This window comes from Enhydra lutris, unplaced genomic scaffold (assembly GCF_002288905.1).
Source record: "Enhydra lutris kenyoni isolate GAN:26980312 unplaced genomic scaffold, ASM228890v2 scaffoldscaffold21, whole genome shotgun sequence".
Lineage (NCBI taxonomy): Eukaryota > Metazoa > Chordata > Mammalia > Carnivora > Mustelidae > Enhydra > Enhydra lutris.
In genome coordinates, this window is record NW_019154105.1 from 63,084,719 (window position 1) to 63,099,191 (window position 14,473).

The 14,473-nt window shown below is 50.2% G+C and overlaps 1 protein-coding gene across 3 annotated transcripts in view; it reads left to right on the forward strand.

The window, feature by feature from the left end:
* The window catches only part of LOC111149099 (solute carrier family 2 member 9), a 200,610-nt gene that overhangs the window by 148,856 nt on the left and 37,281 nt on the right, over nucleotides 1–14,473 (forward strand). For all 3 annotated transcript variants that reach the window (XM_022506018.1, XM_022506019.1, XM_022506017.1), the window contains 2 exons: nucleotides 5,408–5,509; nucleotides 8,162–8,237. In XM_022506018.1, the coding sequence (XP_022361726.1) occupies nucleotides 5,408–5,509; nucleotides 8,162–8,237 (178 nt within the window). The remainder of the gene's footprint in view (nucleotides 1–5,407; nucleotides 5,510–8,161; nucleotides 8,238–14,473) is intronic.

Sequence of the window (14,473 nt, forward strand, 5' to 3'; positions counted from 1 at the left end):
CACACTGTGATATATCCATTCAGTGGAATACTACTCAGCACTAACAAGGAATGGTGTATACAATAGGGATGAATCTCAAAAGTGTAGCAATCACCACGGTCCCTGGGTGGTGCAGTTGGTGAGATGTCTGACTCTTCATTTTGACTCAGGTCCTGATCCCAGGTCATGATCTCAGGGTTGTGGGATTGAGTCCTGAGTCGTGCTCCACACTCAGCATGGAGTCTGCTTAGGATTCTCTCTCCCTCTCCCTCTGCCCATATATGTACTTGCTCACTTGCTCACTCTCTCTCTCTCTCTCTCCCCCTCTCTTTCAAATAGATAAATAAATCTTCTTTTAAAAAAAAAAGCATAGCAATCACCAATATAGAATTCTAACCTAATCGAGACTAATCTAATCTAGAGTAATGGAAAGCACATCAGTGGTTGCCTGCAGCTAGGGAAAGGGGCATAGGGAACTTTGGCATGATAGAAATGTTCTGTATCTTGATGTGGTCATGCCTTTATGGGTGTATAAGTTTGTTAAAACATACCAAATTGTACAATTAAAATCAGTACATTTTATTGAATCTACCCAAGAATTTAATCTAAGTCAGTAAAATTGATTTTTAAATACTAACAACAACAAAAGACCTTCTCTCTATTATTCCTTCAGCAATCCTAGCATGGTGGGGTGGGCAGTAGGTGCTGGGTACATGACTGCCAACTGGCTGAATAACCCTGTGGCCCAGGAGTCTCCAGAAAGGATTTCTTAGAGGCTGATAGTCCATCTCCAGCTGACCTCACGTAACCTTCAGAGGCCACTGTTCATCTTGAGTTAATGTTTTCACTAATGACTTTAATGCTGAGTGGAAAGACCATGTTTACCCTAATCCCTTTGGACAGGCTGCCCTTTAAAACGATTTAAGATGAAGATGAAGAAAAGAGCCCTGAGGACTGATTGGATTTCCCACTAGGGTGGACAGAATTGTTTTCATCTCTTTCTTTCTCACAGCTCTTTCTTTGGTGTCTTCCTACACATCTTCAGAGACTGTTCCCAAATCAGGGACAGTGTTTCCAGCTCTGTCTTGGCTTGGGCTACTGATTCATCAGGAGACTTTAGGGAAACAAAATAGCCAGATCCCCATGCCGACCCCAAAACTCTTGGATGTTGGCCTCATGATGTAAGACAGTGGGTGTCAACAAGTTTATATCTGGGACACACTTGCTGACACTGGAATTGTTGCTGGTGCCTTTGAAGAAACTAAAACAAACCAAAAGAAAAAAGAAAAAACACTCAAAACACCGAAGTCAGTAACAAGTACACGTTAATCTTGATATAACAATGCATCACGTGTTCATCTCAGGGTGGCAACTTAAGTGCTTGGTGTCTCACAGTGGCTGTGATGGTCATCATGGTAATTTCTCTCGTCATTTCGGTGCTCTGTCACTGGGCACTGGAACCCAAGGAGACAAAGCTGCCACACATTCCAGCTGTGAGCCACCTTTGTCTTGAGTGTAGGTTCCACTGTGGGGAATGGTGATGCCATCCTGAGACTGTAGCAAAGACATTTCACACGGTGAAGTTTTCCATGTGTGGGGTGTTGGAAACCCCCCATGGACAGGAGAAGAGTAATGATTTTTGATTCAGGGAATTGCATCTCTAATGCTTTACCTAAGTCTATGCTTTAGACTTTCTTTTTAATTAAAACAAAGCTTATTGGGGAAAATTTGGAAAAGACCAAAAAATAACAACTAAAAGAATAGTCACATATTTCCCCAAACAGAGTTAGCCATTATAACTATTTTTGCATAAATTTTTCCAGGGTAGATTAGTTCAACAGAATCATAATTTACCAAACTGTGTCCATGAGGATATGGGAGATAGAGTTCTAGGTCCTGCTCTTTTCCCTTAAAATCATAACCTGAGGATTTTTCTGTTCTTTAAAATTCTTTTTTTTAGTTATTTTTATTAACATATAATGCATTATTTTCCCCAGGGTACAGGACTGTGAATCATCAGGCTTACACATTTCACAACACTCATCATAGCACATACCCTCCCCAGAACCCATAATAAATTTCTTTTAAAATATGTGAATTCCTAGGTCATTGTCATCTGGATATTCCAGTATTTATTGAAAAATTCAATCACTGGTGGACTTTTGGATGGTTTCTGTTTCCTCACTAGTATAAATTACCCTACATTTGAAGATCTTTGTCCATGAGTCTTCCACCAAATGTCTGTTTTCCTAGGATAAATATCCAAAGGCAAATGACTGAATCTAAGAGTGTGTATATGTCTTCATCCATCCCTGCAGTGTGTGGAGAGCATGTGTTCTGGTTCCTTATCTCTCAGTAACTCTGTGTGACTTTTGGCAAACCCCAGAACCTCTAATCCTGGGTGTCCCTGACCTTCCCCATCCTCCACTCCAACCCCCATCCAGGGACCTGTTGCCCCTGTGCATGTTGCTGTTGCCCCAAAGTCCCTATCTGGGCCTTCCCTTTGATGGGACCCAAGTCATAAGGGTTTGAGGAGGAGAGATAACTTAGATACTGGCCCATCTTTCTCTTTAGAACTTTCTCAGTAATTGCTGATCTTTGCTGCCTTCATGGGTCTCAGTGGGCCTGGCTTCCCACTGAATGACCATAGCATCTTCATCGTCCTGCTCTGCAGTGTGTGAACTCTCACACCTACCTCACAAAGATAACCCTCCAGTCAGTAAGCATACATTGGCTCAACATCACCCAACATGTTGGCTCAACACTCAACGTGTGCTCTTCTAGATTCTGAGAAACCAAGCTGAGGCTCCCAGCCTTCGGGGAGGACACGGTCAGGAATAAGGTGCCATGCGTCTGGGTGGGACAGGGGGCTATTACAAAGTGGTGGCTTGGTCTCTTTCCAGTTCAGAAAATTTTAATGTCTCAGGAACCAGAAAAGACTTTGTAGATGATCCCAACTCTACCTCCTACCAGCCACATGACCTTAGACAAGTTCCCAAAACCTCTGTGATTCAGTTTCTTTACCTATAAAATCAGACAACTAATTGGTCCTCCTTAATAAAGTTGCCATGGGGATTAAGTAAACTGATGCATGATAAATGCTTAGTGCAGCCTCTGGCCCATACAGGCACTGGGCAGATGGCTGTCATCCACCCCAACCCAGCGTAGTTGGAAGAGCAAGGAAGACATGGAAGGGTACCTGAATGACTCAAAGCCACACAGCCATTTAGGGGCAGGAACTGGGATAGACCCAGGCCAACCCTTGACCCCGTATTCTGGGGTAGCTGGGTGGCTCAGTCAGTTAAGCATCCAACTCTTGATTTCAGCTCAGGTCATGATCTCAGGGTCCTGGGATTGAGCCCCATGCTGGGCTCCATACTCAGCTGGGGGTCTGCTAGAGGATTCTGTCCCTCTGCCCCTCTTCCCAATTTTGCTCTCTCTTTCAAATAAATGAATGAATGAATGATACCTCCCTCTTCTGCCATTTGTTGGAAGCTCTGTTGCTCACAAATCTGCTTCCGGCACTGTGAGTTCTCGGCCTCTGATCTCATGGCTGCTCTGCCAAGATGGTCTAACCGTTTCCATTTGCCAGGTAAGGAACTGAGGTTCACAGAAGCCGAATCACCTGTCCTGGGCATAGAGCCAGGACTCAAACCCGGGTTTGCCCGTTTCAGGTCCATGCGTCTCTGGATGCCACCTGTGCTCTGCTCTGTCAGGTCAGATGTCGAGGGAGGCCAAAGTTTAGCTGTTTGAGTCTGCCCTGCCCTCCCAGGCTGCAGAGGGAAAGGCTTCCTGGGGCAGTTGCAGATGTTTCCCAGTCATCTGGCCATCAGCCAAGCATGGTTTCCACTCTGACTTTCCACACCAGAGCCCCTCAGTTCCCTTGGTGTTTCCACCAAGGTACCCAGGCAGCACCCCGTGGCCAACTTGTGGGTACTCCGCTGGCCTAGAGCTGTGCCCGCTCATCTCTCGGTGTGCACTTGGCCATGTGGAGCAACGGCTGATGCCAGCTCCAGGAGAGCTCGACCAGAGGGCTTCTTACCCCCTGCCCTCCTCAGAGCAGGGATGAGGGAAGAGGGAAAGGAGGAGGGCCCTGGGTTTCCTGCGGCAAGACTCCTTCAGGCTTTGAGGCAGGATTGTGGCGGTTCGATTTGATGCTTTGGCTTTTGAACCATCACGTGAAGCTGGCAGACAGGAGGAGCACCTGCTCCAGCTTCGTGGCCCTCCGCAGTGTCGCTCCCTTCCCTTATCCAGACCGGATGGCTCATTTGACCAGGGCCTTTGTTTCCACTGGTCCTTCCATCTGACAAGCTCCTGCTACTGTTGCCTCCTTCAGGAAGCCTTGCCTGATAGCCCAGTAGAGAAAAGCTGTGCATCTTTATTCAGATGCTCTGAGTTCAAGTTTTCTCCCCCCACCCCCACCCATCTCTGTCTCTGTCTCTCTCTTACCGGCTGTGTGACAGTCAGTGAGATACTTCACTTCTCTGATCCTCAAGGTTTTCTTTCTGTGCACTGGGATGGGGAAGGGAAAAAGAGGGAAGTTCTTTGGCATAATCGGAAAACTCGTTATGTGTTTTGGAATGCAGTCTCTTATTGAACCACCTGCCCCTTCCAGACAGCCTTTTTGGAGGCTATTTTGGACCTCCTTTCACAGATAAAAGCCCTGAGGCTCTGGGAGGGGAAGTCATTTGCCCAAGCTCACACATGTGGAAAGTGGTTGACTCAGGATTTAAACCCAAGTCTGCCTGTCTCAGAAACTTAGCCACATTGCTATTTTTCAGGGTCGTTGGCATTTGAAGGAGGTCAATGAAGAGCCCCACCTTGGCCCCATTAAGAGGTAGACCCAGAGGCCAGCCAGGTAGAGGTTAGTGACAGTCTTACAGCTTTGGGAAGCTGGGCCAGGGGACATGGCTTCAGGAGCTGAGTCACAGGAGCTTCCTGCTGTCACATCCCCAGAGTGAAACTGACCCACCCAGGCACAGGCAGAGTGGAAAACGCCTGAACCTTGTCTGCCCACTCCCAGCCCCGGGGGCCCCTGCCTTGGGAGTGTGCACCTAGAGAGTCGACAGCACAGAGGTATTAGGAGTGGAGTGACCTTGCTTTCTGTGGCAGGCAGGCACCAAGGAGTGGGTGAAGGGCTACAGCAATCATGTCCATTGGGTTCCTTTTACAGATAAGCTCACCCTTCCATAATGAGGAGAGGTAAGTGTCTGAACATGTGGCAAGTGCTCAAGGATGGTGACTTCTTCTTCCTCCCTTTCTCATAAAGACCTTTTGTTCTTTGGCTATGGCCATGGAGAAAGTGACTAGGCTATTTGAAGGTCAAATATGTCCTTTACCATGAGCCCACTGCTGATTCCCAGTACCACGTTCCCCTTCTCCTGCTGCTAGAAGTGAAGTAATAACCATCTCTCTCATCCTGACCTAGGGCTTGGTCATCGAGCGCCTGGGACGGAGACCCCTCCTCATGGGCGGCTTTGGGCTGATGGCCCTCTTCTTTGGGATCCTCACCATCACGCTGACATTGCAGGTGAGAGGATATGCCTGTCATACCCTGAGGGAGGTCAGCATGGAGCTGGCTTCCTGCTTGGGTGCTCTGGGGTTGGGTTCCAGCAGGGTCTCTGCTCCTCGGGCCCCCATCTCTAAAATGAGACAGTTGTCCCTGTACCCAGGGGTCTTAGGAGGATTAAATGAGAAAATGTGCCTACAGTACTTGGAAGGGCACCGGAACATGACAAGTGCTAGGGGAATGTAGATTTGGGGAAATGCCACTGGTGAAAGTGGTATTTTTCCCCTTAATGGAGACAGGCAACTGAGGCATGAATATAAATGAAGAAGCTGCTCAAGGTTTCCCAGCTAGTAAATGGCAGAGTTGGGATGAGATTCCACAATCTTGGGGTTTCCTTCCATGCCCCTCCCACCCCCCTGCGCGGTCAGGACAGCTTGCAAGGACAGAGCACCTTCTTGGTGCCTGGAGTCTGGCTCAGCACCAGGTGCACCACGGTGGTCAATGAATCTTGGCATTTTCCAAAAACGAATCCCTGAGTGGAAAGTCACACGTGTCAATCATTTGCCTCCATGTCCCAAAAACCTCTCAAAAAAGGCATTATTAGGGGTTCCTGAGTGGCTCAGTGGGTTAAAGCCTCTGCCTTCGGCTCAGGTCATGATCCCAGGGTCCTGGGATCGAGCCCCACATTGGGCTCTCTGCTCAGCAAGAACCCTGCCTCCCCCTCTCTCTATGCCTGCCTCTCTGCCTACTTGTGATTTCTGTCTGTCAAATAAATAAATAAAATCTTAAAAAAATAAAAAGCAATATTAGCGTGGTGGCACCTGATGAGCAGCAACTCGTCCTTCAGAAAGGAGGTGCTGCTGGGTGCTCTTACCAGGCAGGAGGCAGAAACGTCTTCCAGGGTGGGCGGAGGTGGTGATGTGCTGGCAGTGACCCCTCCCTCCCAAATGCCTGACCAGGGTTGTCCTGCACATGGTGCCTTGCAGGCCCCTCAGACTGATCAAGCTGGGTCCTTCACCAGTTGGGTGATATTCTGGGATGTTGTCTTTCTGCAGCTGTGGCAGAGCTTTGGAAAAGCAGCCTAGAGCAAGTGGGCCCCCCTAGACCTCACTTCACAAGGTTTCAGAGCTCTTTCCTGCTTGGCAGACCTTGTCTGCCTCTGTCCCCACTTCTCTGCTCCCCAGCCCCATTCGCTGGCAGCCTCCAAAGAGCCTGCCCTTTCCTCTTCCTGGGGCCCTCCTCTGATAAACCGGCTTCTCTGCTTTCCAAACTCAAGAAGCTCTGGGCATCTCCTAGATACCTCTTCCTCCAGGAAGCCTTCCCCTACCCCATGACTCAGTGAGGAACCTTCTCTGTTCCCAGGGACCCCAGGGGCAACCCTGTAGTATCACTTCTCATACAGGATTGCCTTTCCCTATTGACTCCTCTCTCTTTTCTTATAGTTGTGGGAACAGGGGCCATGCCTGTATCATTTCTGTATTCCTACCTCCCAGTCCAGTGCATGGCACCCAGGAGGAACTAAGAACAGTCTGCCAAATGAACGAATAGATGGATGGACGGATGGATGGATGGATGGATGGATGGACAGATGATGGATCATGAATGGATGGATGGTGGATCATGGATGGATGAGTGAATGTATGAATAGATGATGGATGGATGGATAATGGGTCGTTGGGTGGATGGATGGATGGATGGATGGATGGAAGAATGAATGTATGAATAGATGATGGATGGATAGGTATATGTTGGACGGATCAATGGGTAAATGGATGGATGGACGATGGATGGATGGATGCCTGGATGATGGATAACTTAGTGCAACAGTGAGCCATGCAGTACAAGAGCCTACAATACTCCCTCCATCCTAGGTCCTCCTTCAGCAAGAGCCAATGGACTTCAACACGGAAGGGCTGCTGTCCCCCTTCTCAACCCATCACCCTCCAATCTGAACATTTGCTGCTCACCCCTGTGCTGTTCTCTCCTGTGTCTCTGTGCCGTTGCTCAGGTAGAACTCTCTCCTGGATCTTTTTTCCTTTTGCCCTTTTATGACCCCAGCTTAACCTCCCAGAATCTCTCTGGTTTGAGCTCAGGTGCCCAAGCACCTCCGAATATGCTCATCTTGTCTCATCACTAGTGACACCATGTTCTGATGGTCAGACGTCCAGTCTGCTAGGACATCTTTCATGCCCAGCACTGAGCCACCCCAACCCTGCCAGACAATTGACAGCCCCCGCAAACATACTCAGTGACACCAGTTATCTCCTACCTGTCAGGACAGCAGGGATAGAAAGGTGGTGTTTTACACAATAAAAGGGATTAACTAAGAAAAATTTTTAAATGTGATTAATGCCTGTAAAACTTCTCATATTGCCTGCTTCAGGCAAAGCTCAGTGTTAGTTACTTGTTTATTTACCACCTGCTATATGCTGCAGACACTGCTAAACTCTAGGGAGGCATCATCTTCTTTCAACTCCCATCTGTAAAACAGGCAGATAGAATGGCTTGGGGGTTGTCCTTATCCCCATTTTATGGACACTGAAACCAGGGCTCAGGGATGTGAAGTGACCTGCCCCAGGTCATGCAAATGGATCGAGGATGTGCAGAGGTGAGAACCCAGGTCCTCTCTGCCCCGCGGCCTCCTCCCCTGCCCACACTCCTGCTCTCTCTCAGGACCACGCTCCCGGGATCCCGTACCTGAGTATCATCTGCATCTTGGCCATCATCGCCTCCTTCTGCAGTGGGCCAGGTAAGGCACGCCTCCTTCCTCTCCGGCACTGCTGAGCTGGGGTGTTCTCATCATACCCATGGGAGCTTGGGGCCCAGGAGGGGCAAGGCCTGGCCGGGAATGGAGGGGGAAAGACAGTCCCCTCCCTGTTGAAATGCAGCGGTGGCCTTCATCCCACAGATATCAGGTAACAGACTTACCCAGAGCTGGGTAGCTGATAACACAGAGCAACCTCACAGCTACAGTTAACAGCTGCAGGGGCTTTGAGCCAGATGCTCTAGCTTGGGGCAAATGGAGGATACTCAAGTTAGCAGTCTGTGCACACAGAGAAGTGACCATTTAGCATGGAAGGTGTTTATGATAATAATGATGATAATAGTAATGTCTGAGATATACTGATCACCGGGTATGTGCTCGCTGTGGCCAAGTACTTGGTGTGCATTATGAGCTCATTTGAGGCTTATGACAGCTCTAGAGAAGGTGGTGGGGATGGGAGCGGTGTGCATGGAGGGAGTTGTGGTGGGATCATCACCTAACTCCCAGGGCCCTGATCACCACCTTCTACGGTGGCTGTACGAGGAGTCTGGAGTGTTCTGAGCCTCAGTTTCCCCAGGACTCACTTCCAGCCCCAGCTCTGCCATTTCCCTACTGGGAAAGTCCTCTCCTCTACTGGGGCCTCAGTTTCCCTGGCTCTGTGTCTGTGTCCCATGAGACAGGGGTCCCCCTCAACTGGGACTGAGAAGGGTGTCAGGGCAGTTCTGACACTCACACACATCTGTCTGGCAGGTGTTGCTGTGGTTATTTCTGTTTCTGTGTGGATGAAAACAACACTACGCTTCTATCAGAACACATAGAACTGAATTTCTCTTTCTCCCTTTGTGCTGCTACTTTTCATGGGCCATCATGTCCCACATCCTGCCACATCTGTGATGAATGAACCACATCTATCCCCGATTCAGGACGGTGAGCTGTTACAGTGAGATGGCAGAATGCACTGCGAAGTGAGGGGGCAGGCGTTACGCACACACACGTGTGCACACAGACACACACACCATGGGGTGATGGTAATCGGAGGGTGAGGAAGACGGAGGCACCCTCCCAGTGGAGCAGTGCACTGACCAGAGGACCAATAAGGGCACATGTAAACGAGTTCAGACCTACGGTGCCCCATCACCCCTTCTGTGGGCAGCGTTCACGTGGGCACCCCTGCCGGCAGGCAGCCAGATGCCCCAGGCTAGGCCTCTGCACACTGGGGAGCAGACCAGAAGGGCAACCTCTGCTCCCGCAGGGCTTACAGGCTGATGTAGACATCCCACTTGAGACATCAGGCCCTGGGGGTCCTCTCCAGACCTCTTAATCTGACATCAGCACCCGCACGTGTACGCATGCACAAGTACAGGCACCTGCACGCTCACATGCACACGTGCACACACACACATGCACACACAGCCACACGTACTCGCTGTCACGTCATCCTGCTTTACTTGCTTCGTCCCACCCTCCCTGGCTCATCTGTTTCCCGTATATCCTCATTTACTTAATGCACGGATTGGCAAACTTTTTCTGTGAAGGTCCAGATATGAATATTTTTACAGGCCACACAGTCTCCGTCACAGCTACACACCTCTGCAATGGGGGGGGTGTGTGGCAAGCAAAGCCATAGATGATGTGCATTCCTGCCAGAAATCCCTCTGTCACCCGAGTGCTTCAGTCAATGGGGAGCTCACTACCTCACCAAAGTGACAGTGTCTGTAGTCCGGCAAACTGCAGCATGTGGGCCAAATCCAGTCGAGAGCTTGTTTCATATGACCCCTGAGCAAAGCACTATTTTTCTTATAAATTTTAAAAGAGAAAGTGTGGAGCACCCGGGTGGCTCAGTCAGTTGAGTTTCCGACTCCTGGTTTCAGCTCATGTTGTGATCTCAGAGTCATGAGCTTGAGCCCCAAGTGGGGCTCCAGGCTGAATGGGGAGTCGGCTTGAGAGTCTCTCTCTCCCACCCTGTGCCCCTCTCCCCCCACCACTCACTCAGTCTCTCAAATAAATAAATAAATCTTTAAAGAAAAGAAGAAGTTGAACATTTACATTTTAAAGGGGAAAAGAGAAGGATATGGCAGAGAGCACATGTGGTTGCCTAAAAATGCTAATGTATTTCCTATGTGACTCTCTGTAGACAGTCTGCCAACCCCAGCTCGAGGCCCTCCATTCTGACATTTGGAAGGTAGCCTGCAGGTAGGGAAGGAGGGATTTCCACACGATGGGAGCAGCCAGCAAAAACACCAGAGTGATAAAGAAGTTCATGTCGAAGGAACGCGGGTTCTGTGTTTTCTAACACACCCGTGTGGTTCCAGGGTGCAGTCGGATTTCAGAACCCTGGGCTAGAGCACTGGTTTTCCACCGGGCTGTGTATGTTACAGTCACCGGCTTAGAGGACCACAGTGAACACTGAATGTCAGGCCTCACCCAACAACAGCCGAACCAGATTCTAGGTTCTGGGTGGAGCCCGGAACCCCTGCCCAGAGCCTGGAGTGAGACTCCAAGTACAGAGGACAATCGAGATGCACTGGATGCCAACCTAGAGAGCCCGGGGCATTGCACTAAGGATTTACGATTTTATCCTGAGCTCCAGAGAGATCTGTCGGGGGTTTCAAGCATAAACATCACGAGGCAGATGTACAGTGGAAAGAGGGGGTTGGGGAGGCAGATAGAAGGGGAGGGAACAAAGCAGAGGTACAGGCATCGGCCAGGGCCCGACAGGTAATGCAGTCTACAGCAAACCACCAGGACAAGGGCGAGGGCAGTGAACCTGGGCACTGCCTCCCTGACAAGGAGCCCAGTGTGACCCCGGGACAAGAGCAGATCACAGAGGGGAAGCTCTCCACTTCATAGTGTGATATTGGTGCTTTCTCGGTCATCTTCTTCCATAACAGCTGTTTTCCTGGGAAGAACAATGAGTGTTCATGTTGTAACTCAATGGACATCTTCCGTCTGCTTCGCAAGTAGGCGAAATTGGACTCATCCACAAACCCGAGGTGCTTTCCTGACCCAAACCACTAAGCTTTGCCTTGGGTTTTGTCCCAAGTCCTCGCTCCTCCTACGATGGTGTTCATTTTTCTCCCACTGTGGGCGAACACGGTTTTCTTCTGATCATAGCACCTGCTGAGTCTCCGGCGGTTTAGATTCTAAGCTCTCCCTCAGTTTCTGGGAGCCTCCCTAAAGGGAGGTCCCCCTGCCCTCCCTAATCCCAGATCAGCAGGGGCCCTTTACCCTCTGCTCCCCAAGCCCTGCTACGGTCCCCCAGCAGCCAAGCCTTATCTGCTAGGAGATTGCCAGGCTTTAGAAACTTCTCTTGAATTCATATTGACAGTGCACAGCTTAAGCCCCAGGGAAATTACCTGTCTAAGGGAGGCTGCCTCTTGGGACGGGACATCATCTTAACTGGACTGGAAGGAGTGGATCCAAGGAGGAGCCATCCTGGGAAGGTGCAGCTCAGAAATGCTGATAGATAAGGCGCTGAGGGACTCCCTGTTTGAGGCTGCTCCCCGCCCCACCTCCCCCACCCCCACCAACATTAAGTAAAAAGGATCATCCTCCAAGGTAAGACATCAGGAGTTTGCCCGAGGCAGCTTCTGTGATGAGCAAACCAATTCAAGGAGGCTTGACAGGGAGTTGAAATGAGGTGAAGGGAAAGAGAGAAACAGGACAGATGGTTTCCTGCTACATATTTTATCTGTGTGCATAACCCTGAGGCAGCAGCCATGACAGCTAATAAATGAGGCACTGTCATAAAAGAGCTTTATCTTTGAGGGAAAGGAGATGCCACCAAAGCGCTTCAGTTACAGTGTGAAAAATCTGACAATGTGGGGGCTCTGTGCCTGGCACCAACCCTGACACCAACTGCCTTCCCAGGGAGGTTTCCATGCTGGTGGAGAGGACAGACACACCTCTGTCTACTCTGCAACGTGGGGTGTGGTCACTGCTCCTAGAAGGTCACTCTGCTCGGAACACTCCAGAAGGCCAGAGCCCCCCTGATAAGGACATACCGAGTGCCTAGTGCCTAGAAAAAGGGCTCCCCTATCTATCACGTTGATTTAATCTGGAAAGACCATCATGGACTCTCATCTTAGAGAGAAACATAGATAGATAGATGATAGATAATTCATTCACCCATTTCACAAATAGTGAGAGAGTACTTGGAGCAGGCGTCCTTCCAGGCATGGAGACACAGTGAGGAAACACACACGCACATACACACACACAGGATCTGTCCTGGAGGGAGCTTGCCTTAAGTAACAGACGTCAGGGTCCTACCGGGAGGACATGGCACACTCAGAGTGGGGTAATTGGAGGAATGTTTGATAACAAGACAAGTTATCATGGTAAAGGCAGATTACAGGGAAACGTCAAAGATGTGATCATTTAGATGGTCTCAGCATATGACACTAACTGCCGATGTCCACCCCTCCATCCGCTGGCCATGCAGGAACCATGCTACTGTAGCGGGGTGAATAGTGCACGCCCCCAGATTCGCATCAGCTCAGAACCTCAGAATGTGACCTCATTTAGAAGTTGATCTTTGTAGCTGTCATTAGTTAAGGATCTCAAAGAGGAAATCACCCTGGATTGAGGGTGGGCCCAAAAATCCAATGACTGGTGTCCTTATAAGATGAGGAGAGGGCATGTGGAGACACACAGAGGAGAAGGTGATGTGAAGACAGAGGCAGAGAGCTGAGTGACACAGGGACAATCACAGAGCACCAAGGACTGCCAGCCAACACCAGAAACTAAGAGAGCCTCGGGACAGTTCCTCCCTCAGGGCCTCCGAGAAAATGAGCCCTGTCTGCACCCTGACTTCCACTCTGGCCTCCAGAACTGGCAGGAAACGCCTTTCTGTTATTTCAAGTCACCAGGTTTGCGGTGATCTGTTCAGCAGCCTTAGAAACTAGCAGGGCACAGAGTTGGCAGGAAACTACTTCCTTACCCTGGCAGCCGTAGGTGCAGGGCCAGTAGCTATGGAAACGAGGGGCTCGCATCGTCTGACACTTAATGGCAAATGGATGGGTGGCAGGCTGCTTGCCTTGTTCCCGGGCAGGTTCTGCTTATTCAAGAAGACCAAGCAGAACTTTTTAAATGGATACATCCTGCTCAGCACTAGGTACTTTGCCTCATTCACCCTGGTCCTCACAGCACCCTACAAAGGATACATCCTGTCCCCAACGAGGGCACCTCCACTTCGGGGAGCCTGCCTTGACCGCATGGCCTGGTGCACGGGCGGCCCGTCAGGATTTGGATCCACATCTCCCCTGGTCTGCGGTCTTCTCTTCCCTGCCGTTCTCCCTCCTTCACTTTTGCCAGTACTTAGCTTTCCTACTTATCTCTTTCCCCCAGTCTAAGGCAGAGTTCATTAGCGAGCTTATCTCCAGAAGCCTGAGTAGGAAGATGTGGCCGTGCTCTATGATTTGGTGCTACATCCTCTCTGGAAAGGCTCCTTCCCTCCGAAGCAATCCCAAGCAAATGCTGCTCTGAGAATGAATTCGGGGCCTCCAAGGTGTCAGGGCATAAGCCTGGATTTTCGACAGAAACAGAGAAAAATCTGGTCCTGCAGGCCCTGAAATGAGTGACAAGCCCCTGCTTCTAGGTTCTTCTGTCTTCCTGCTAGCTGTGCCTGAGCAGTCCCTGGGAACCTGGCAGAAGAGGCTGACACCCAACTGTTCCCTCACAACTGTGGCTCTGGGAGCCTGGCTCTCAGTGTGAGGGTCTTAGTTTCCTGTGGCTGCTGTCACGCAGGACCAGGAACAGGAGCTTGGAAGGGACAGAAATGCATTCTCCTGCAATGCTGGAGAGCGAAGTTGGGCATGAAGGAGGGAGCAAAGCTGGCTTCTCTGGAAGCCCTGGGGGACAGTCTGCTCTAGGCCTGTCTCCTGGCTTCTGGTGGCTGCCGGCTTCCTCCACTTGCGGCACTGCGGACCCACACTGATAACCCAGGAGAGATCACTCACTGAATCTTGAGGAATGAATAGAACGCCGTTCTTCCGGACAAGTCAGGGTGAGGCAGAGCTGTGCTTGCTTCCTGCGGCTCCTGCTACAAAGGACCAGTAACTCAGAGGCTGAGAGCCACGTGAATTTCCTCTCCTGCCGCTCCGGACGTCCCAAGTCTGAAACCACTTGCATGGACAAGGACAGTTCCCTCTGTCTCAAGGGGATTTGCTTGCTGGCCTTATTCCCACTGAGAGACCACCCACACCCCAGATCTTATGTTC